A 25636-nucleotide genomic window follows, 5' to 3' on the forward strand; every position below is an offset into this window, starting at 1 on the left:
TATAAAGCATAGTTGATTAACTTCTTATTTTTGGTAATTTTTCAAAATTAATCTCAAATTCCTATGTGAGAGATGAATTTTATTAACCTTGTACGAATTATCAACTTTCACAGAGATTAAAAACTAAAACAACTTAAACGCCACGCACGCCCCAAACGTCCTCGCAGGAAAAGACGTGGGGACGGCCACGAAAACCAGCGAATGTGTCAGTATAACCGGACATAATTTCATACAAATAGGATTTATAAGTCATAGTAAGCGATTTGTCACTATAAGCGAAGTCATCTATCTTATCCGACTTTGTCACAGAGAATATTACCTATATATGAAAACCAAACTTCGCACAGTACCTATAATTGCGTCATAGCAAAGATAGATATAACTCCGTAATAGATGGATACAGTTAAGAAAAAAACGTGCCTTGAAAATCAAGACAATTTGATTCTCGATCAGAGGGCGCTACTAGCTTTGGCCTACTGTCGTATAGATGGCATTGACGGTTTCGTTTGTTATTTAACAATTTTAACGCATATCAGTGAAAGAACATGGGTCAAATGCAAATAAAAAAAAAAAAATTATCCATATTTAAATACATTTTATCGTATTTTTATAAATCTTCATTTTTAGTTTTAAAGTGTGTCGATAGATGGCAGTGAATTTACTGTGGTTACAAAATCTACTATGACAGTACCGCTCTATCTTATTATATCCTCTTTGGTCATAGTAAGCGGTTGGTCAGTATAAGCGGAGTCATAATAAACGGATTCCACTGTAATTCAATTACAATAAGATATAACTTACGCGGATATTTAGCAAATATTGTTTGCGTATTTATACTATTTATCTATGTCTTAGGGTGGTATTCCAACTGTCCGATTTCTTAATCCAATGTGTAATGGCGTCTCACATTTTGCTTAATGAGAGAGTGAGACGCAATGCACATTGGACCAAAAAATTTGATGCAGGTGGAATACCACCCTAAGATAAGAACAATTTTCCCATACTTTATTTACGATAAAAAACAATTTTTTAAAAAGCCACAACTGTCAGAGAGACCAAACAATTAAAATTGAATCGGCTCTGCGATTACTGCGTTTCTTATTGTATGATTTCATGTAATCCTCGTTACAGGTTAATAGGGTAGTTGACACATGTTGAATTTTATAACTAAATCTAGTTAAATAGATAGAAAATGAGCAATTTATCACAATAAATTGGTAACTTAAAACATATACATATATGGAAATAATAAAAAAATACAATACAAGTTTGGAAAAAACTTTCTTTTTTTCTTTTAAATTTCTTTTAAATAGGAAAGAAATAACGGTACCATTCGATTCCTTACATTTAAAAAAATATTGTACGGCAACAATATACATAAACGCAACATTTCACCGCCAAAATTGCAATTTCCTTGTTTTCCATACATCGGAACGGCTTCTAAGTAAAGCGGCTTCTAAGCAAAGTGACACAGTGACGTCACGATGTGTTGCCATTTGTGTTAGAGCGTTTGCTCAGTAAAGTGGCGAGGCCAGACTTTGACCATCATTTGTGACTTTTGTATTGCTTTAAGACAATGGGTCCCGTACAGACATTTGATCCTCAAAACAATTGACTGATACCATTAAAAAAAATGTCAACTATCCTATTTCCTGGATAAACTACTACAGTTATACAGTAACAGCATAAAGAAATAAGTGCTCACTCCATACATAAATAGAAAACATAATTTATAATAAGTTTTAAGCAAGCATTGCGAAAACTTATTTGTAATAAGATTCAAGCTTAATAAGTAGGTACTATATGTACCTATATGTACGTATACGTTTGAAAGCGAGTTTTAAACTTCTTAATATTCATCATCATCATTAGGCCTTGTCCATCTTTACAGATTTTACAGATGATTTAAGCATCCATGAGTTGTGTCCCATACCTCCTATACAACTTACGAGTGAGCACTCTAAGCTTACTTGTTTCTCTGTGTTAACAGTGATAAGGTTTGTGTATACCTGGTACTCCTTGTCGGCCTCGCCCAGCGTGGCCTTGAAGCGCGCGTGCGCGTCCATAAGGCCGGAGATCTCCTCGATGGTGTGCACGATGAACATGTCCACCAGGTCCTCGCGCGTGCCGTCCAACCTGGGAACATGTCCAAATTATGATTACTTGATCACTCGAGAAAAGGTCCGACTTTATTTTAACTTTTGTTTTGAACGTCTGAATTCAGTGCGAGCGCATCAAGGGTCGTTAGAATGTTAAAAATGATGCGTATTATTATAGATAGCGATACTCTAGCAACGTTGCATAATTATATATACATCCTAGTGTTCGACATGCTAATGCCCAATAGATGACACACTGCTATCACCTCTATTAATTAACGATGGCGTAATTTAAAAACGACATCTACTTGGACAGTGACGAACACTCGGACGTCTACCTTACCTTACTACAGATTAAACGAAATTGGCAATACCTATTGATAACAATGGTTAAGAAAAATGTAACGCCCTTAGTGCAGGATTAATGTCAAACATATCTAAGTCAACCGCGATCATTAGCTAACACGGTGTCAACTTATATTCATACAAGCTTGTAAACCAACAATTTGAATATTGTAGCGTACGGCGCTTTCTCCATCTGAGAACTTGTAAGCCTTTATGAGGCGGAGCGAATTTCCCACCCGATTTTGAACTTTATCTCAAAGTTATAGGGTTAAATTTTGCATAATTCCTGACATTCTTAGGCCTTATAAAGGGGGAAGAAAACATGTGGATCTCACCAGTTGTTGAAGGGCGCAGCACGCTTGGCGAACTCGAGGTGCAGCAGGTCGATCTGCTCCAGCACGCGCTCGGCGTCGTCCAGCGCCTGGCGCCGGCGCTGTGTGAGCGCGCCGAGCCGGTCCCACTGCGAGCAGATGTTCACTACACCACACTCACCAGTTGTTGAAGGGCGCAGCACGCTTGGCGAACTCGAGGTGCAGCAGGTCGATCTGCTCCAGCACGCGCTCGGCGTCGTCCAGCGCCTGGCGCCGGCGCTGTGTGAGCGCGCCGAGCCGGTCCCACTGCGAGCAGATGTTCACTACACCACACTCACCAGTTGTTGAAGGGCGCAGCACGCTTGGCGAACTCGAGGTGCAGCAGGTCGATCTGCTCCAGCACGCGCTCGGCGTCGTCCAGCGCCTGGCGCCGGCGCTGTGTGAGCGCGCCGAGCCGGTCCCACTGCGAGCAGATGTTCACTACACCACACTCACCAGTTGTTGAAGGGCGCAGCACGCTTGGCGAACTCGAGGTGCAGCAGGTCGATCTGCTCCAGCACGCGCTCGGCGTCGTCCAGCGCCTGGCGCCGGCGCTGTGTGAGCGCGCCGAGCCGGTCCCACTGCGAGCAGATGTTCACTACACCACACTCACCAGTTGTTGAAGGGCGCAGCACGCTTGGCGAACTCGAGGTGCAGCAGGTCGATCTGCTCCAGCACGCGCTCGGCGTCGTCCAGCGCCTGGCGCCGGCGCTGTGTGAGCGCGCCGAGCCGGTCCCACTGCGAGCAGATGTTCACTACACCACACTCACCAGTTGTTGAAGGGCGCAGCACGCTTGGCGAACTCGAGGTGCAGCAGGTCGATCTGCTCCAGCACGCGCTCGGCGTCGTCCAGCGCCTGGCGCCGGCGCTGTGTGAGCGCGCCGAGCCGGTCCCACTGCGAGCAGATGTTCACTACACCACACTCACCAGTTGTTGAAGGGCGCAGCACGCTTGGCGAACTCGAGGTGCAGCAGGTCGATCTGCTCCAGCACGCGCTCGGCGTCGTCCAGCGCCTGGCGCCGGCGCTGCGTGAGCGCGCCGAGCCGGTCCCACTGCGAGCAGATGTTCACTACACCACACTCACCAGTTATTGAAGGGCGCAGCACGCTTGGCGAACTCGAGGTGCAGCAGGTCGATCTGCTCCAGCACGCGCTCGGCGTCGTCCAGCGCCTGGCGCCGGCGCTGTGTGAGCGCGCCGAGCCGGTCCCACTGCGAGCAGATGTTCACTACACCACACTCACCAGTTGTTGAAGGGCGCAGCACGCTTGGCGAACTCGAGGTGCAGCAGGTCGATCTGCTCCAGCACGCGCTCGGCGTCGTCCAGCGCCTGGCGCCGGCGCTGTGTGAGCGCGCCGAGCCGGTCCCACTGCGAGCAGATGTTCACTACACCACACTCACCAGTTGTTGAAGGGCGCAGCACGCTTGGCGAACTCGAGGTGCAGCAGGTCGATCTGCTCCAGCACGCGCTCGGCGTCGTCCAGCGCCTGGCGCCGGCGCTGTGTGAGCGCGCCGAGCCGGTCCCACTGCGAGCAGATGTTCACTACACCACACTCACCAGTTGTTGAAGGGCGCAGCACGCTTGGCGAACTCGAGGTGCAGCAGGTCGATCTGCTCCAGCACGCGCTCGGCGTCGTCCAGCGCCTGGCGCCGGCGCTGTGTGAGCGCGCCGAGCCGGTCCCACTGCGAGCAGATGTTCACTACACCACACTCACCAGTTGTTGAAGGGCGCAGCACGCTTGGCGAACTCGAGGTGCAGCAGGTCGATCTGCTCCAGCACGCGCTCGGCGTCGTCCAGCGCCTGGCGCCGGCGCTGTGTGAGCGCGCCGAGCCGGTCCCACTGCGAGCAGATGTTCACTACACCACACTCACCAGTTGTTGAAGGGCGCAGCACGCTTGGCGAACTCGAGGTGCAGCAGGTCGATCTGCTCCAGCACGCGCTCGGCGTCGTCCAGCGCCTGGCGCCGGCGCTGTGTGAGCGCGCCGAGCCGGTCCCACTGCGAGCAGATGTTCACTACACCACACTCACCAGTTGTTGAAGGGCGCAGCACGCTTGGCGAACTCGAGGTGCAGCAGGTCGATCTGCTCCAGCACGCGCTCGGCGTCGTCCAGCGCCTGGCGCCGGCGCTGCGTGAGCGCGCCGAGCCGGTCCCACTGCGAGCAGATGTTCACTACACCACACTCACCAGTTATTGAAGGGCGCAGCACGCTTGGCGAACTCGAGGTGCAGCAGGTCGATCTGCTCCAGCACGCGCTCGGCGTCGTCCAGCGCCTGGCGCCGGCGCTGTGTGAGCGCGCCGAGCCGGTCCCACTGCGAGCAGATGTTCACTACACCACACTCACCAGTTGTTGAAGGGCGCAGCACGCTTGGCGAACTCGAGGTGCAGCAGGTCGATCTGCTCCAGCACGCGCTCGGCGTCGTCCAGCGCCTGGCGCCGGCGCTGTGTGAGCGCGCCGAGCCGGTCCCACTGCGAGCAGATGTTCACTACACCACACTCACCAGTTGTTGAAGGGCGCAGCACGCTTGGCGAACTCGAGGTGCAGCAGGTCGATCTGCTCCAGCACGCGCTCGGCGTCGTCCAGCGCCTGGCGCCGGCGCTGTGTGAGCGCGCCGAGCCGGTCCCACTGCGAGCAGATGTTCACTACACCACACTCACCAGTTGTTGAAGGGCGCAGCACGCTTGGCGAACTCGAGGTGCAGCAGGTCGATCTGCTCCAGCACGCGCTCGGCGTCGTCCAGCGCCTGGCGCCGGCGCTGTGTGAGCGCGCCGAGCCGGTCCCACTGCGAGCAGATGTTCACTACACCACACTCACCAGTTGTTGAAGGGCGCAGCACGCTTGGCGAACTCGAGGTGCAGCAGGTCGATCTGCTCCAGCACGCGCTCGGCGTCGTCCAGCGCCTGGCGCCGGCGCTGCGTGAGCGCGCCGAGCCGGTCCCACTGCGAGCAGATGTTCACTACACCACACTCACCAGTTGTTGAAGGGCGCAGCACGCTTGGCGAACTCGAGGTGCAGCAGGTCGATCTGCTCCAGCACGCGCTCGGCGTCGTCCAGCGCCTGGCGCCGGCGCTGTGTGAGCGCGCCGAGCCGGTCCCACTGCGAGCAGATGTTCACTACACCACACTCACCAGTTGTTGAAGGGCGCAGCACGCTTGGCGAACTCGAGGTGCAGCAGGTCGATCTGCTCCAGCACGCGCTCGGCGTCGTCCAGCGCCTGGCGCCGGCGCTGTGTGAGCGCGCCGAGCCGGTCCCACTGCGAGCAGATGTTCACTACACCACACTCACCAGTTGTTGAAGGGCGCAGCACGCTTGGCGAACTCGAGGTGCAGCAGGTCGATCTGCTCCAGCACGCGCTCGGCGTCGTCCAGCGCCTGGCGCCGGCGCTGTGTGAGCGCGCCGAGCCGGTCCCACTGCGAGCAGATGTTCACTACACCACACTCACCAGTTGTTGAAGGGCGCAGCACGCTTGGCGAACTCGAGGTGCAGCAGGTCGATCTGCTCCAGCACGCGCTCGGCGTCGTCCAGCGCCTGGCGCCGGCGCTGTGTGAGCGCGCCGAGCCGGTCCCACTGCGAGCAGATGTTCACTACACCACACTCACCAGTTGTTGAAGGGCGCAGCACGCTTGGCGAACTCGAGGTGCAGCAGGTCGATCTGCTCCAGCACGCGCTCGGCGTCGTCCAGCGCCTGGCGCCGGCGCTGCGTGAGCGCGCCGAGCCGGTCCCACTGCGAGCAGATGTTCACTACACCACACTCACCAGTTATTGAAGGGCGCAGCACGCTTGGCGAACTCGAGGTGCAGCAGGTCGATCTGCTCCAGCACGCGCTCGGCGTCGTCCAGCGCCTGGCGCCGGCGCTGTGTGAGCGCGCCGAGCCGGTCCCACTGCGAGCAGATGTTCACTACACCACACTCACCAGTTGTTGAAGGGCGCAGCACGCTTGGCGAACTCGAGGTGCAGCAGGTCGATCTGCTCCAGCACGCGCTCGGCGTCGTCCAGCGCCTGGCGCCGGCGCTGTGTGAGCGCGCCGAGCCGGTCCCACTGCGAGCAGATGTTCACTACACCACACTCACCAGTTGTTGAAGGGCGCAGCACGCTTGGCGAACTCGAGGTGCAGCAGGTCGATCTGCTCCAGCACGCGCTCGGCGTCGTCCAGCGCCTGGCGCCGGCGCTGCGTGAGCGCGCCGAGCCGGTCCCACTGCGAGCAGATGTTCACTACACCACACTCACCAGTTGTTGAAGGGCGCAGCACGCTTGGCGAACTCGAGGTGCAGCAGGTCGATCTGCTCCAGCACGCGCTCGGCGTCGTCCAGCGCCTGGCGCCGGCGCTGTGTGAGCGCGCCGAGCCGGTCCCACTGCGAGCAGATGTTCACTACACCACACTCACCAGTTGTTGAAGGGCGCAGCACGCTTGGCGAACTCGAGGTGCAGCAGGTCGATCTGCTCCAGCACGCGCTCGGCGTCGTCCAGCGCCTGGCGCCGGCGCTGTGTGAGCGCGCCGAGCCGGTCCCACTGCGAGCAGATGTTCACTACACCACACTCACCAGTTGTTGAAGGGCGCAGCACGCTTGGCGAACTCGAGGTGCAGCAGGTCGATCTGCTCCAGCACGCGCTCGGCGTCGTCCAGCGCCTGGCGCCGGCGCTGTGTGAGCGCGCCGAGCCGGTCCCACTGCGAGCAGATGTTCACTACACCACACTCACCAGTTGTTGAAGGGCGCAGCACGCTTGGCGAACTCGAGGTGCAGCAGGTCGATCTGCTCCAGCACGCGCTCGGCGTCGTCCAGCGCCTGGCGCCGGCGCTGCGTGAGCGCGCCGAGCCGGTCCCACTGCGAGCAGATGTTCACTACACCACACTCACCAGTTGTTGAAGGGCGCAGCACGCTTGGCGAACTCGAGGTGCAGCAGGTCGATCTGCTCCAGCACGCGCTCGGCGTCGTCCAGCGCCTGGCGCCGGCGCTGTGTGAGCGCGCCGAGCCGGTCCCACTGCGAGCAGATGTTCACTACACCACACTCACCAGTTGTTGAAGGGCGCAGCACGCTTGGCGAACTCGAGGTGCAGCAGGTCGATCTGCTCCAGCACGCGCTCGGCGTCGTCCAGCGCCTGGCGCCGGCGCTGCGTGAGCGCGCCGAGCCGGTCCCACTGCGAGCAGATGTTCACTACACCACACTCACCAGTTGTTGAAGGGCGCAGCACGCTTGGCGAACTCGAGGTGCAGCAGGTCGATCTGCTCCAGCACGCGCTCGGCGTCGTCCAGCGCCTGGCGCCGGCGCTGTGTGAGCGCGCCGAGCCGGTCCCACTGCGAGCAGATGTTCACTACACCACACTCACCAGTTGTTGAAGGGCGCAGCACGCTTGGCGAACTCGAGGTGCAGCAGGTCGATCTGCTCCAGCACGCGCTCGGCGTCGTCCAGCGCCTGGCGCCGGCGCTGCGTGAGCGCGCCGAGCCGGTCCCACTGCGAGCAGATGTTCACTACACCACACTCACCAGTTGTTGAAGGGCGCAGCACGCTTGGCGAACTCGAGGTGCAGCAGGTCGATCTGCTCCAGCACGCGCTCGGCGTCGTCCAGCGCCTGGCGCCGGCGCTGTGTGAGCGCGCCGAGCCGGTCCCACTGCGAGCAGATGTTCACTACACCACACTCACCAGTTGTTGAAGGGCGCAGCACGCTTGGCGAACTCGAGGTGCAGCAGGTCGATCTGCTCCAGCACGCGCTCGGCGTCGTCCAGCGCCTGGCGCCGGCGCTGTGTGAGCGCGCCGAGCCGGTCCCACTGCGAGCAGATGTTCACTACACCACACTCACCAGTTGTTGAAGGGCGCAGCACGCTTGGCGAACTCGAGGTGCAGCAGGTCGATCTGCTCCAGCACGCGCTCGGCGTCGTCCAGCGCCTGGCGCCGGCGCTGTGTGAGCGCGCCGAGCCGGTCCCACTGCGAGCAGATGTTCACTACACCACACTCACCAGTTGTTGAAGGGCGCAGCACGCTTGGCGAACTCGAGGTGCAGCAGGTCGATCTGCTCCAGCACGCGCTCGGCGTCGTCCAGCGCCTGGCGCCGGCGCTGCGTGAGCGCGCCGAGCCGGTCCCACTGCGAGCAGATGCGCTGGCAGCGCGCGTTCACTGAGCCCACCTCGTGGTATTCCAGGGTGCTGCAAGTAAGCGATATTATTAGATAGTGCTAAAAGGAGGAGTTTTCACGCGAAAGGGAGTTAAGCTTTAGTATATTACTAGGCTGTGAAGTAAGGGGTTGCCGACGGAATAGAATAGACGGAATAGGATAGTTATGAGGCCGGCAACCCCTTTTTACGCCGAGGTTTGTATAGTGCTTTTCTCAAACATGGAATGAAATAATAATACAAACATGATGATAGTTTCGTGTCGATAGGTTATTCAGTGCGTGGAGTATCGAAGAGGAACAAAAATTTGATTATTTTTGCGCTACGAGGCACGATTTAGGAGATACAGCCCTATAAAGATTTTGTTTCCGTATTTGTTTTCTTTTTTGCGTTTTTTTTTACATATAAATGAAGGGTTACTTAAAGAAGAACGAAAACTCAATTATTTTTGCGCTCCGACGCGCGGTTTAGGAGATACAGCCCTATAAAGATTTTTTTCCGTTTTCTTTTTCTTTTTTGCGTTTTTTTTTAAATATGAATAACGGGTTTCTTAAAGGGGAACGAAAATTTGATTATTTTTGCGCTCCGACGCACGGTTTAGGAACTTTAGGAGATACAGCCCTATATGTTTAAATTGATGCCTTTTTTATTTTTTAAACTTGACATTTGAAAAAGCTATTCGAGCACCATGTTTAACCGCTTATAAATATAGTACCATAGATTTTATTTTTATTTTAATGTCGCAAGTATGCTTACAGAGAGAGTGGTCGTTGGCTGAATGTAATATTTCCTTTGCCAGTCTAATCTTAGTGAGAAAATTTAAAAAGTTAGAGCAGCGGACAATAATGTACGTTTCCTACTAACTCCCTGCATTACTTCTTGGCCTAGGTCAAGAAGTAATGTAAGGAGCCATAAATGAGCAACAGTATACGGGAATGATACGACGCGGTATCGAGGCGCGAAGTTGACACACGACATGAAACACTAATATAATTATCATAAGGTTGTCATTTACTTGAGTTCCTGTGAAATGGTGACATGGTTTTCGTACGCGAAGTTGCTAAACGTGATACATGAATTTAAACCCTAAAATTGTAAACATAAGGTTGATAATTACTTGAGTTCCTGCGCGATGGCGGCGATCTGCTCGACGCGGTCTTGGTGCGCGGCGAGGTCGGACTCGAAGGCCTCGTGCTTCTTCTTAAGAGCCTTGATGTCCTGAAGCTTGCACTGCCTGAAGTCCTGAGACTGCAGCATCTCCTCCTTGCCTGGAAACAGATATTTTGAAAAGGTTTGTCTGTAGGTAAATGTGCCATATAAATAGACGGTAACTCTTAACTCGACAACGTCCAAATACGTAACTAAACACATAACAACCCTCTTTTCTTTAACCGGAATCATTACAACACAACTACCTATTGAGCACCGAGAAGGATTGAAGTCACGACTATCCGTGTTTTGTGTCGATTTAAGGGTTTTCAGATAAGAATAGAGAAAAAAGAAATAGACCGCGAGCCAGGTGCAAATTTCGTCAGACATCGCCTCCCGGGCGAAAACTCGTATAGCGGTTAACGGCTATGTATGATGAACCCTCGTGAACGTCAACCGCCATTCCTGGGAGACGATTGGTAATGGTAATCTGTTCCTGGCCCGCGGTCTAAAACTTAAATGTTTATGTCGTGTTTTAGCGTAGTTTACCAAGTACAGTTTAAAATATATAAAGCCTATGTTTTGTAATAAAGTTCTGACATTTAGTCTAATATCGGTATTTACTAAGTACCATTTTTTCTGCTGCCGATTCTAGAACTTCATTGATATATTTACCTAAGATAAATGCTGATAGTTAAATGCACCTTTGCGCTTTCGTATTATTTTCTGCCTTTTTAATTTTTAGGCAATTTATTTATAAAATTTATGTGACCAATTTTAATTATAATTTAAAAGCATCATAAGTATACGAAAATGTTTACAGGCAACTGTTTCATGATCTATTTAGTAATTGAACGTGCGACCTAGTTGCACCGGCGCAGAGATGGTTAAACTAGAATGCGGACAATAATACGGCTGGTTGCAACATCAACGGAGACAACAGAAACAATTGTCACGTCTTTAGCAATTTTGATAGCTTGTTCTCATTTCAGTGGATATAATATATCCATATCCAGAAAATATATTATATTTTCTGAAAACGATTTAAAGGGCTTGTATGTAAAGAAAATGATACCTACGGATCAGTTTGGAATTAATTTTTATTTCAAGATATTTTTTATATAATATATTTGAGATATTTATTTATTTTTGAGATATTTTTGAGGTAATTGAAAAATTTGCCGCTGACACAAGCGAATTAAAAAAAATCTTTGAATGCAGTTTTGTTTCTTTTTAAAAATTAATGAATGTTTCCTTTAAGTAAAATGAGCTAAATTAAGGTTTTAAGGCACTTTCCCTCCAGGGCCCATATTTTTTTCCATCCTGTATATGTTTAGCGGTATTACCTCTGGTCCAGTCCTCGTGGATGTCGGCTTTGTGCTTGAACTTCTGCGCCAGGTACTCAAGCCGCTCGAGCCGCATCATCTCGCTCAGCAGCCACTCTTCAAACGCCTTCTCGGCGATCTCCAGCCCCTTCCATGCTCCGGCGATATCCTGTAAGTCACATTCATATTTATTTAATTTAAGATATTTTTGTTATAGAAGGGCTTCCTCCTTCTTTCCCCTTCCTTACTTTTTTAATAGAATATAATTCGGTTCACCCGGGCTAGCACATGATTGGCGCGAGAGTATCTCGCCGCGACATAGACTACCCGTCCTCCTTTAATTCATACAATTAGTAAAAGACGGGTAGTCTATCTCGCGGCGAGATACTGTCGCGTCAATCATGTGCTCGGCCTACTGAACCAACTAAGTTGTACGGCTAAGCTAACTCGACACCGACTACAGATGAGCGCGGCACGAATGTCAAATGTTCATAAGAACTGGATGTTCATAGTGGAATCTCCATGCTCTGTCTATCAGTGCAGATTTAGCTTCGACGAATTCTAGTATTCTAAACTGAGCGTACAGGAACAATTGACCAATTTAATCGGGTGTCATGTATCCGCTCCGCTCCGCTCGTCTCTTACGATTTAACGATAAATATAAAGTAATTACTCACGGAAACCATCTTGCCCTCAGTAGGCATGTAGGCGGGGCGGTTGCTGAGGCGCAGCTTGGTCTGCAGCGTGTTGAAGTTGGTCTCGAGCTTGGCCTTCTGCTCGACGCGGGGCGGCTTGTGCTTACGCCTGGAAAGGAAAAACGTGCGTTTGAAAGTAGACGGTGTTTGTAAAGCCGTAAAGAAGTTCAGAAAAGAATTTCGTGTGAAATTTGAGTTAACGTGTACTTCAACGTGATGGTAAAGAAATCCGCTGTACGGCATGCTTACGGCAGTAGACACTGATATTGCAAGGCCAATATTACCTAAAGGCATGTGCAATAAAGTTCAAAAAAATACTACATGCGTCAAGGTGCAAACTTTCCTGCACGATAAGTGAACAGGAAATTTCATCTTTTAAACGCCACGCCTATAGTGTGCGGCGCATCATCGTAAACCTTTCGCGCGTCAGTTGATATCTTTGGCGGTCAAAGGTTTAATAATGGTTTTCTTCTACTGCGTCAAATAAAAATAGAAAAGCAGAGTATGATTGCAGTTTACCTGTAAGTACGGTAGTCCTCCAGTTTCTTCTGGCAGCCGGCGAGAGAGTTGTCCGTCTGGCGGCTGTTCAGCCACGGCATGGTGCGGCGGATCCATTCCAGAAGCTGCGGATAATAAAATATAATATGATATGATGTGAAAACTCAAAAAAAACATTACTTAACATAATAGCGCAATGAACTGGTATAAATCAGGGCGGATACAAGAATCATACGGGTTAATTCGACACGATTTCTTGTTCTTACTCGGGTTTGATCACTGCCAAATGCTAGGAGACGCTCTCTAAATGTTAAGATTAATCTTTGTACCATTCGTTTTGTTTAAAGTTAATGAATGAACCCTTTCTTTCGCAATTGTTTTCTAATATACGATTTTAATCTTTTTGGTTTTAGAACCGAACGAGTCGATTTTTTAATTTGTCAAAAAATGGTTAAGGGATACTTACATCACTGGCGAGACGTTCGTACTCTTCCATCAGGCGTTCGTTCTCTTGGTTGACTTTGAGAACCTTGCAGATGCGGTTCGCGGCCGTTTCAGCCTGGATTGAAAACAAATCATTAATATCGAATCCTATTTTAGTATGAGTTATCTTTTAATAATAAAGCTGTTATGTACAGCAACAAACAAAACACGAAAATATTGATGAGGGTTACAAAAACAATTTTAATAAATTCGTGATCTGCGAGTATGAAGATCTTTGAAATAATCATTTAGAGACAATTAGCCCGTCACTAAATACAACAGCACACAAGTATAAAGAGAGATACACCAAAATATGAAATTGATTCAACAAATAGGCCACTAAGATGCTTTCTCACTTCTTGGGAAATTGGACCATGATTATTTGGTCCTCGAGGTATTTTTGATCTTTCAAGTGACACTTAGACCACACATAGAGTTAGGTAAATAGGTACATGACTCGCAGATGTAACCACAAATTTAAAGTTTTATAGGTAAAGAAAAAAAGTAAAAACAGATGAATGAGACAAACCTTCTGCGCGCCAGAGAAGCAATGGTAGTAGGACGAGACGTAGGTCATGACCGCGCGCTCGTCCGGCATGGCGGTGTTCTGCAGATCTGGCGAGCGGCACCAGCGCGACAAGGGTTAGTTTCATGCGATGCGAATCTCATTAGCACTTTAACTGCTTGGGAATAATGGCTGAAATGCCTTAGCTGGATGTGCAATTGTGGACTTTGAAGCGCAAACATTTTTTATGAAGCATTTAGCGGACTGTTTTGTATATTTCAGCGAGATTTGTCGGCTATAGAGAAGTATGAATTTGTTGATTTAGTGCAACTTTCGATACTACTGTATCTACTTTACGATGCTTCCAATCGAGTGCCTACAGACAATAATGGGGCTAAGCATACTGTACTAAAGCAACATGTTTAACTGACCAGCAAAGAACCTTATCTTGTTGCAATAGACAATTAACTGTGGCAACGATATTATCTTTCGTATGATATCAACCATGAAATTGAAAATAAAAACGGCTGGTTCTACTTTCAACCTCTAATGAGCCTACTTGCGATTTAACGTTTAATTTCAAATTTTAGTCATTATATAAATCTACACCAAAAATATCTGCACTTGATTAAAAAACACCCTTTTTATAAGTAGCAAAAATGTTCACAAAGTCAACAAGTACATAATCATATAAATCTGAACAGGCATAGGCATACTTAAAGCAGTTAAAGTGTGGCAATGCTCATGTTTCAACAAGCCGCGTCTATTCAGCCTTGAGTCGAAACAAAAGCATTAGCAAAGTTATTAACAAAGCTCAGACATTATTACACATAACACTATATTTAACATCAATCGCTAGTTCATTGTTGGAACGGGATAAACAAAGGAGTTTTTTTAAATTTGCTCTAGATAAGGAAAGTCGTGTCAACTTAGTAAACCCTTTCTGTTAAGTCATTTAATAACAAGATAACTGCTGTTCTAATTTGCGTAGAGTTTAAATTTACAATGTTTGTTGATACTGACCTTCCTTTGTGTTTATATTAAGGATCCTAACTTCAAAATATTGGAATTGAAATAATAAGATTTATTATGCGCTATAGATTTCTTATTTCATATTCATTATTGAAGTAATTTAAATCAAATTATTTTTGTAGTTCATTTAAAAAGGGACCATAGAGCACCGGAATTTAGATAGTTCATTATTATCCAAAACAAACGCACAGCCTGTCGCTCTATGGTCACTTGACAAGTCGTAAGAACGACATATTATCTTTTATTACACATTGTTATCGAATTAGGCAGCCTTAGGACATCTCTAAACCGCAAACGGTCCCTAAAAGACCGTAATGAGTCACGGTTTAGAGAAACCCCGTTCACTTTCCTAAATCGGCTGCTAACTGTTCCAAACGAAGAGCGGGTGATTCATGCTATAAGTGACACACAAAGGCGTTAAGGGCTCAAACTGTAGCCTTACTATAAGTTTACCGCGGTCGTATTCACAAACTCACTCGCATTGCATCTCGTTCGTGCTGATTAGTGTGAGCGAGATGCATTGAGAGCGAGCTAGCGAATATGGCCGTTGTCATCTCATGGTAAGGTTGCTGGGGTAGCTTCGGCCATGTATACCTGCTGCGCGCCTTGGAAGGCGTGGTAGTAACATGACACATAGGTCATTATGGCGCGCTCGTCCGGCTTTGGTGTGTTAATAAGGTCTGTAATACCCAATTTAAGTTAATTGTCTGTCGAATTGAATGTGTATGGCCTTTTTGCCTAAAGGATTGTATTATGTAAACAGCTTAAGACGGCTTGAACTTTTTTTTGATGTCCAACTAATATAACTAAGTATTATATTATAATCAGTGTAGTTCAAAATAGGGGCACGGGACCGACTTATATCCCACTACACTTTAGGACTTTAGAATAATTGCGAGTAGAACTGACTTCCTAAAAATTTCTCTGAATAATCAATTGTGGCTGATTAAGAATAAGACTACTTATGGTAAAGAAGGAGGGCCAATATAGGTATACGTGTAGAAATTTACATGTTTCCTTATAAGGAAAACCAAATTACGTCAACATCTTTAATAGGACAAAGTTAAATTGGAAGAAATTACGTCGCGGCAGGCCTAGATAGAGATAGAATAGAATAACATTTATTTGTATAACACAGGTGATATAAAGGATCTTAATATACAAAATAGAAGGTCTGTGCTTTGCCTATGGGCGTACAAAAATATCGGGATATCTTTATGACTTTCGATTGGGCTGGCCAATCGAATTGGAATGGCCTTTGATAATAAGTGGGATAGTACAGGGTAACAACTCTTAACTCACCATCAGGGTCCAACATGCGCGGGATGTCGAGGTACTTCTCAGCTACATCAAACGCCGTGTTGAGGTTCTCGAGCGGGTTGTCCTTGGACAGCTTGCTGTAGTCGATCAGGTCGGGTCTGTGCCTGTGGATGAGCGCGCAGAACGCCAGACCGTCCTTGAAGGACAGGTGGAAGTTCTGCACGTTCACGTTCTTGTACGGGGCTGTCTTGCGTTGGCACCATAGGAGGAGACCTTCCTGTAAACGGGTAATGGTTTTGCTGTTGAGTACTAGTAATATAATCAAAGGGACATTAAATAGGAATATAATTGCTCTTGCTAAAGCCTTGCAAAGGTACTGTGTCAGAATGACACAGAAAAAAATGGCTTCACTACGGTTCAAAGTTTTTATTGTATGTAATATTTAATGAAGGCTATATTTAATATGTTGCTGGTTCTCATCTTTTTACTTAGTTTGTATGTACAGTTATGTCATCCTCATCACTAAGGGTTATCATCTGCCCGTTTATCAGAAGTCAGGTTGTAAAACCTTTTAAAACATGTGATATAAGCGGAAATCTCGTCCTACAAAAAAAGAAAGAAGCGACTGTTCGTATTGAAGATTTAAATTGTAGATGGAAACCAATGACGGCAATGACGTACCTTGGCGGTCATTTCTTCGACTGAGATGTCCTGGATGGCGAATCGCAGGATAATGGTCCAGATCATACCCAGCGTCATCTTTAAGTTGCCATCGACGATTTCCTCGGCGCCGATAGACACCAACTTTACGCCTGAAATGTTAAAGAGGATATTCCAACAAAGTTTACAACACACGTATATTGAGTCTTATCTTGATACTTAGCATGAATCCTTTTAAGTTCGTAATAAAAAAACGTTTATAATAAATATAATCCTTAAATTATAATAACTATATCATGATCTTTACGTTTAATCACCTAGGGACCAAGAGGACGTCTTGGATTAAGACCACCTGCAGTTATCTTGAAATAATTGCATTATACAAGGTGAAACTTCTCATTGAGAGGGACGGAACTTTTTTATATTAATTAAAATTGGAGTTATGTTATTTACAGGAGCAAATTGTAATTATCTTTATTACAGTTAATTTTGTTTATTTTCCTGTTAACCCATTATTAAGTTGAAATCCAACATTGAAGCATTTTTCTTGGAATATACTTAAGTTGTTGCTATATTTGTTTTGTAAAATATGTAGTGTTTAAATTAGTCACTTACAATAAACGTCATTAATTAAGACGTGTAAAATTCTGTACGTGAGGTCAGATAGGTTTATATGTGGTGGTATTTTAACGTACCTAAATCTCATTATTTACTCATTTTACTCTGCCTACTAGCAGGTAGCTGCAATCGCCTACTTTTTTTGCAGTACTACGAACCAGGTTAGTGGGTTTATAAAAAAACCACTTGATACTGTTAACTGACAATTCGTAAACCTTACTGCAAGGACATAAGGTCCACCAATGATGAATTAAGAGTGTTGTTGTTAAGATGCGTCCAAATTGCGGTGTGGCGGATTTGGGCAATGTCGATACATTTAGTAGGTAAAATGCAAAGATAATCCCAAGTACCTTTAGAAGCGATAAAGTCCAACGCCTTATTGACATTGGCGATCTTGTGGAACCTCATCTTGCCGCGGTCGGGCTTGGGCAGGGTCTCGCCCGAGATCACCTCGAGTAGCAGCATGAGCTTCAGGCCGTTGCGGAAGTCGTCCTCGATGTTCTCGATGCCGGTGCCGGCTTTGCGGAGGTGGCTGTTGCACCATGCTGTGAAGGTCTGGAAGTAGAAAAAAGGTCTTGTTAAATGCTTGTTAATAACAATTTAATATTAAAAGAAAATATATCCGGCTAGACTTTTAAAACGTCATCAATGTCAGTAGTAATGTAGTCGCACGTTGCACATGGATCGCTCCTTATCTGAGGTGAGTTTAAATGTTTAAATATTTATTTTGAATCATACTTTGCGTTTCCCCAGAGATCCCTTTCCAGCCTGCAAAGTAAGGCGTGAGGTAACTACTCGTAATAGAGATGGCAGCGGGCGCCGTGTCAAAAATATGAACTTTTGTGGATCATGGCTCATATGTAATTCTAATTAGTTAAATTATACTCTGTATACGAGAAATTTCAAAACAAATTAATAATATGTTACTTTCTATCGTGTATAACTCGACTTCATTCGATTGTATTTACATGTTTGATAAAACTTTATAAATATCCGATGGAGATTTGAATTATCGACTTTAAAGAATAGAAAGTTCATTGCATTGCTTCATTGGATTCCCAAAAAGCATACTTAACCGCATTATCTTAAATTCTGTGAAAAAAGCGGGACAATTGTCACAACTACAAATACAGCTGACAACAATAATAAACACAAACAAAGATGTCCATAATGAGCCAAATAATGAATGGAAGCACATTTGTTTGTTTACACCGTCGTTATCGCGAGATGCCCCGAGGAATGCAATCTCGTCGTTAGCTCATCAAGCTCTTATCAGACGTTATCACCGTTATCTCGGCCGATGTGAGCTCTAATCGGTTCTAATCACCCGTAATGTCATATTTCCGTGTGTGTATCTTTTATGCAGCGTCAGATGAGAAAGAAAGGAAATAAAATACGTTTTTTTTTTCTATATTTCATTTTTGATATGAACTTTAACGGTCGAACGTGCGGGCGGGCTATACTACTCTTTCATTAAAACCTTTCTAACGAGACCAAACTAACTGATGCGTTCGTTTATTACAAAATTATTTATTATCGGACCAGCTTGATGATAGCAAAACTTAGCATTATTGTTGTAACATCCGGGTTACATGGGTATGCTAACTATCAGTTTATTCGGAAATCGGAATAACCTTAAACCTTGTTTGCTTTGAGAATTGATCTAAAAAACAAGCAAACTACAAAAATGCTAATTTATGTACAAGCCTGTTAAACTATTATTAACAGTCAAAAAACTGTTAGTTTGTCAACCCTGCATGCTTGTTTTTATGCACAGTCGAACGAGTGGAACCTCGACAGCACGAATCTCGAGGGAAACGCCAAAAAGTTCTTGATGACGAGGTTTCGTCTTATAGAGGGCATAGGGCATAGGGACTTAGGGAAAGTTTGTATGAGTTTTTGTCCGTCTTAAAGATGCTTCAAGTTACATAGGTAAAACGCCTGAAAAAATAGTATTAGAGAGGTAAATTCGTATTAAAAGGTACAAACACGTAAAGTGTTGCTTTTTTCGAGTTACAAAGGTTTTTAAGTAAATAACTTCGAGATATAAAGGTGATAAAACAATTCATCCATCATTTCGAGTTGTAGACGTCATACTTTATTTTTCGAGTTACATATAGAGGTAAAAATTGTACTGGGTAGCCGTGAAGGGAATCGTTTTCGAATTCATTTTGAGTTTGGTTGGAGATTTAGTGCTTCTAAGGGAAGGGAATGGTATTTTATTTCGCCTTAACGAGGTTGGAGTTATCGAGGTTCCACTGTACATAGTTTTATTGACAGTACCCACGTATCTAATTTTCGGTTCACAAATTATTATTATTGCACGGCTGACAGGCAGTTAAAATAACTAGTGGTCGTCAAAGGCTATTAAAATTTAATTATAAATTCATGTTTGATTACGTCAATTAATTGTGAGTTAATTGATCTCATCTTGCTGCACGTTCTTACATTATTAAGTTATATTAAATAGTTATGATATTAGGGGTCATTATATTCATTTGGACTTGTCCGTTTTGTCGTTGTTGCTAAGTGGAAATTATAGTTGCTCTCTATGTATAATTAGAATCACACAAGAAATACCTACATTAATTCTTGAGACAACATGAACAACGAATGTTCAGAGTCTTGGGAAGGTCATAACAATATGACATAATATATGTGTAAAGTAATATATGTAAATACAGGGGTTAACTGAATTGAATTCGAGGATCAGTAAGGTATTTTTAATAATATCGTCGCAATATCCTGTTATTTATAATTAACCACGATATTGCGGAAATACCAAGTATAGTCCGTCTAAGCTAAGTTACACCGATTTGATTAGAAAACATTGAGGAAGTGTCATTATAAACGTATTATTTTTACAGAAAATCGACGTTAATGAAGACCAGACGTTAATTAAGTTGCCAAACGTTGTCAAATGCCATGCAGCTTGGACCAACACTACCTATATATATTTCACGAAGGTTTTTTAAAACGGAATTCGTAAGCCCGAACCAATTATGTACACTTGGAATTATTCCTAAAAGCTGTGTGCTGTAGAAAACAAATGAAGGACATACAAGGGGCGTTAATCAATACTGTACTGTAGGGTTGAAATTCTTAACGCTTATAGCCAGCATAAAACCAGTATAAAAGAGACCTCTGAATACGCATATTAATCGGTTGTATCTTAAAGACACCCTTACGCTGGTTCGGATGCATTCGGTAAGCGTTGTTTGCAACAACACAGTTGCATCAGGTAGGGGCGAGGGTCCGACCCTCAGCTTTCCTAATTTCGCGTGCCATTCGAAAAGACCCGAGCGCACCGCATCGTTGAGGACATACGACTGTTTCTAATTTTCTACGTGCGGAATTAGCGCACGAGTACTTCGTTACGTCTCTTCACCGGGCTGACTAATACGTATTACCAATACGTATACGTTTTATTACTAAAGATCTTTCTTGATTGTATCAAAGATAGATATAACTCCGTAATAGATGGATACAGTCTAAGGAAAAAACGTGCCTCGAAAATCAAGAAAATTTGATTCTCGTTCAGAGGGCGCTACTAGCTTTGGCCTACTGTCGTATAGATGGCGTTGACGGTTTCGTTTGTTATTTAACAATTTTAACGCATATCAGTGAAAGAACATGGGTCAAAATCATAAAAATAATTAATGCAAATAAAAAAAATCATTTATCCATATTTAAATACATTTTATCGTATTTTTATAAATCTTCATTTTTAGTTTTTAAGTGTGTCGACAGATGGCAGTGAATTTACTGGGGTTACAAAATTTACTATGACAGTACCGCTCTAGTATAAGTTACTCTATGATTGTATTAAATAAAATTCACTTGAGTTTTAATATAAGTTCTAGTAAGTTTCTGTAATTTAAGTTTCAGTCCTTAGGTTACAATTGTATTAGTTCTTGCAAAACGATTTTTCTTGATTTACTTCTAGGAAAATCGTCGCGTGTTCAGAAAAAAAAGTTGCAGTGAATTGATCTCGAAAGGATTCAATCGATGACTAGGTATTGCAGTAATCATCTGACATCAGTCAGCATTTAAGTTCATAAAAAGAAGTTATGCTAATAATGTCATTCACAATACAATGCTACAATCAAGTCAGTCTTAGGTAACATGTATTCAAAACGAAAGTCCTATTAGGAAATTACTAACTAGCTAGGCAGTTAAGACCTTTTATGTAACTATCAGTAATTGCAAAATGGCCGGCTACTGTGTAGGTACGTACTTCTACAAACAAAAATCGCGTTTATGTACATAAACGCGATTTGTTCCGGAGATGGTCCCAAGGTCGGTTCTGATCAATTGAATTCAGAGCATTCGACGGGTGTGCGTGATCGGGTCGCGTTGTGTTGACGACACAATGGTGCTAACAATGACTGGGGAAGTGTGAAACTACTGGCAAATTGAGGGTTCTGTAGAAAAACAGTGGCTTTTCAGCAACTTGGTTTGTACTCGGTAGTGAGTAGGTTGTTGCTGATCCAACGGAATAACCCTGTCGTCACTATTCATCAATTTGCAATAAAAAATAAGGAGTTTACCAATAGCAACTTTATCTAATAAAATTTGTTCTGAGATATTAGAGCCTACAGAAATGCAAGTGTAGATTAATTGACGACGCAGGCTACTATAAAGATCCAAAACTGACCAGTGGGGGCTTCGTGAATAAATATGATTTTAATATTCAGCGTGCACTGTTACAATAAAACGCCATCATCCAGGAATTCTAGGATACAAGTACATAATTGTTTCCCGGTATGCCTTTAAAGTGCATTAAGAACTGTAACGGCAACATAAATCAGGCTGTTGTCGGTAATTAGCCACCCACGGAACAGAATTGAGTCACCTGTTTGTTGTTACCTATATGTTGAACAAAGACAAATAACAAATAAAATAACCAACACCCGGGTTTGGAATACACATAGATTTCGGGGCTAATTGAAACATTCAATACAAAAATACAATAAGATAACTTCTGGGTTACTATAATGGAATGTTGCATCGTTCGCAAAAAAATATACCTGGAACATTAATTTACACTGCGATGCTGTTCGTCAGAATTTCAATTCTAATATCGTAGAATAGGCTTGGTTTTCTGTTAAAAGAGGTTATTTAGAATGCAACAAGTTGATAGATGACGGTGCGATTACTGAGGATAGCAAAAATGCATGCACTGCGGAACATCGAAGACTATACATTCGTCTTATGATTGGTGCTAATCGAGCAATAACCGACCTTCACAGTCCTTAGCAGAAGGATTATGACGAACTCTAATCGTGGCTTTGCAACTTATGATTCACCATGTACGCGCGGCCTCTTGGCAAGATACATTAAATAAAAATACCTTTATTATATGACATAGTAGTACGCACACGTTGCACATGCATCATCCGATTAACGGGTTACCGGACCAGTCACGATATTTGAGAAAACTGACGGAATTTTAGGTTAAAGCAATACGTTGCGGTCTGAACGAGAAAGCTGTGAATACAAAAAAGGTCGCGATGAATACGGTATCGTTATTTATGACGTAAATCCGAAATGCTGATTTATAACATTACAACATTATAAAACGCCATCGTAAACAAACAGTAAAGCGAGTGCAGCGTAGCATTTTATTGTTGTCCAGGTTGACAGTTGACAAATATAAAGTAGTGTTGAACTAGCTCTGAAATACCGGGGTGTCGTAGAAATATTTAGCGGCCTCGCGAATGGGAGATGTCCCTGAGACAAAACACGGCGTGACCCAGAATGTGAAAATAATCCAGCATCACCTTGCAACGCGCACCACGGCCAGCGCTAATCTAAAATAAGGCACGCAGGTGTAGACAGGCGAATGCGGCTTCGAATAAGAAACATACGTCTCTACTGGACTGTGGACGTGTTGTCAACAGCTAACAATGAAAGGTTGATGTTAAATAATAAATAACAGAGCAAAATATGACAGGGCGAGTCGTGTGATTCTAGGTCGGGCTTTGATTGTTTAAATAGACAAATGGCATTGCTTTCTTTTCACGTACCTGGTCGGGAACAATCGAAGACATATTAATCAGCGAGTGAAACTCGTATTAACGCGTCGTAAACGTGACGTCGATCATCAAATGGGCGAACGTCCGTCACAATTGCTTATTATTGAGCTGAATGAGATCGGGTAACGATGATACGACCCGATTCGTGACATGTCCGTTTGACACTTGGAAAACGTGAAATAACACCAGTGGCTGCATTACGATTCGTTTTATTACCAAAAATAAAGAGCCAAAGTAGTATTTACGGATGTAGTAATTGAAACAATTTTGTTACGGTTGATGTGATGTCGATAAAGTACGATTTTCAACGTTATGATAAGAGCCCGATTGAATAAACAGTATACGCATAGAAATTCATGGTGGAGAATAAATAGAAACCGTTTAACGTCGGAGACAAAATAATATATGTATCAAGAATAGCTCGCCAGGCTCGTGACATTGGCAATCCGTCCCGAGCGGAACAAATTAGTCGGTGTTAGTTGTAACATGCCATGCATTCAAATGTTTTTTACACACAGCTATCCCACACGAGCTTGTACCTACATCTTGATCTTATCTCAGGAACATGATCTATAGTCGATAGTGTATTTTTCGTCGATCGATAAAGATCGCCCTTACGCAATGTTAAATTTATCTTCACCAAACATGTTCCAACGATGTCATAACAACAAAAGTCATCAAATTTAACTATCGCGTCGTCTATTAACCTAGTCCAACCTTAGCCACAGCACGCAGTTTGCTAAAACACTAGTTCACTATAATGGCCTTTATTTGTCTCTACTGAGTAGCAGCCTGTCATAAGCGTTATGATTTATGCAGCATTTATTTATGCGAGGTGCCAAGTGCAATAGTGCCAGGTTTGTTGTTTGGCAACATTTGGCTGCACCCATAATCGGAGAAGAATTAAGTATATGTACATCGGTGATAAATTCATTCATTAAATTTTAATTGCTGCATATTTCACAAAATTACTGAAACGAAAGCCAATTCTATTCGCAAGCAATTTCCGATCACCTATTAGAAAGCAAAGCGTGAAATGTGTAATTTAAGTTTTAATATCAATTGCCAAACCTTTAATGGTCATTTTGTTGAATGAGCGTTATGGTTAAGACATGAATTATTTAAGAGAGAAACATACTGTGCGATATGTTGCGACATTCCACAGCTTCAAACGTTAATGTAATGCCATTAGGACCGGTTAGCTGAGTTTCCTAAATCGTTTGATGTCCTGTTTGAATAATCTCGATAATCGAGTAAAAGTGAAATCGATTACGCAACAGCAAAACCGAGAGTAAATAAGTCTAATTAAGTACGCAGTTCGTAAGGTCGTTCAATTTCGCTTAATTTGACCTGTCAAATAAATCACAGGAAAAACAATCGATTTTTCGACTAACGTTTTAATTGTCACTAATAATCATAAGTCCAAAAAACCCAATACAACTTAATAAGTTAATTTAGTCGCTAGTGTAATACGACAATATGATATATTATGTAATATGTATTTATACTCATAGAATATAATAGAATAGAATATATTTTATTTGTAGTAATTGTACATCGTCATATTCAAAAATAGTACCAGTAGTAGTAGTAGTGGTAGAAGTGTTGTAGTATCTTACTTAGTTGTGTGAATGTTACATTTGTTGTGTAATTGAAAGCCAAATTTATATTTCAATTAGGCAATAAAAGTACAATATAATTTTAATTGTAGAGTAACCGACAATGAGACTTGCATGAGTAGGCACAGCTCTGTGGTCGATGTCGCAGTTACATTTGCTTGCAGAAATATATCAGTTTTCAGTGTTTTAATGTATTAAACCCTATACCTACTAAACAGTGCTTTATAGCCTTTAATACAACCAAATTAAATGAAGAATGCATGAATGCATATTTTCTTTTTTTATGGGCAGGCGTTTAATTTAAACATCATACGATTCAATTGACACAGTTCGGCAGTATAGCGAGAGAAAGACCAAAGACAATCGATGATTATTTTGATGGATGATGACGGCTCCCGTGGGCGATGAACGGTGCGTGTGTCATTAGCACACATTAGGCATTGCTGCTCATGGTTAGGGAACGCGTTATTGGGCACTAAATACTGATTAGTGGTATTTATGTTGATTCATGGATCTGTCTTTGATTTATAATTAGAGTTTTGGAGAGAGTTCTGGATGCTGTCTGAAACTAAGCTATACCTAAGTAGTGGCGGAGCGTTAAGTATGGCATGTCAGGCTAATATTATGACTGGCTTTTTCGGGAATGCCAGCAAAGAGGTGCTTCGTTGCCTTAAAGTTGGTAATGCGGGGTACGATCTAGTTCTATGGACGACCTACAAAAACTCCTTATCCTCAATGGACATTCAAAACATTTCTGTTTGAAATGTATGTTGATCATTTCAGTAAAGGTGAGGTCCGGCGCGTGTCTGATGCAGTGTATTTATTACCTATTATTCTAGAACTTTTTATAATTATA

At 44.5% G+C, this 25636-nt stretch overlaps 1 protein-coding gene across 1 annotated transcript in view; it reads right to left on the bottom strand.

The window, feature by feature from the left end:
- LOC134748012 (alpha-actinin, sarcomeric) overlaps positions 1-25636 on the bottom strand; it is a 55298-nt gene that overhangs the window by 9875 nt on the left and 19787 nt on the right. The window contains exons 2-12 of the mRNA XM_063682709.1: positions 17474-17678; positions 16527-16657; positions 15888-16122; positions 15180-15265; positions 13032-13124; positions 12587-12690; positions 12050-12176; positions 11394-11541; positions 10016-10166; positions 8746-8931; positions 2010-2136 (exon numbers count right to left, since the gene is read on the bottom strand). Of these exons, the coding sequence (XP_063538779.1) occupies positions 2010-2136; positions 8746-8931; positions 10016-10166; positions 11394-11541; positions 12050-12176; positions 12587-12690; positions 13032-13124; positions 15180-15265; positions 15888-16122; positions 16527-16657; positions 17474-17678 (1593 nt within the window). The remainder of the gene's footprint in view (positions 1-2009; positions 2137-8745; positions 8932-10015; positions 10167-11393; positions 11542-12049; positions 12177-12586; positions 12691-13031; positions 13125-15179; positions 15266-15887; positions 16123-16526; positions 16658-17473; positions 17679-25636) is intronic.

The sequence above is a fragment of the Cydia strobilella genome, chromosome 15 (assembly GCF_947568885.1).
Source record: "Cydia strobilella chromosome 15, ilCydStro3.1, whole genome shotgun sequence".
Classification (NCBI taxonomy): domain Eukaryota; kingdom Metazoa; phylum Arthropoda; class Insecta; order Lepidoptera; family Tortricidae; genus Cydia; species Cydia strobilella.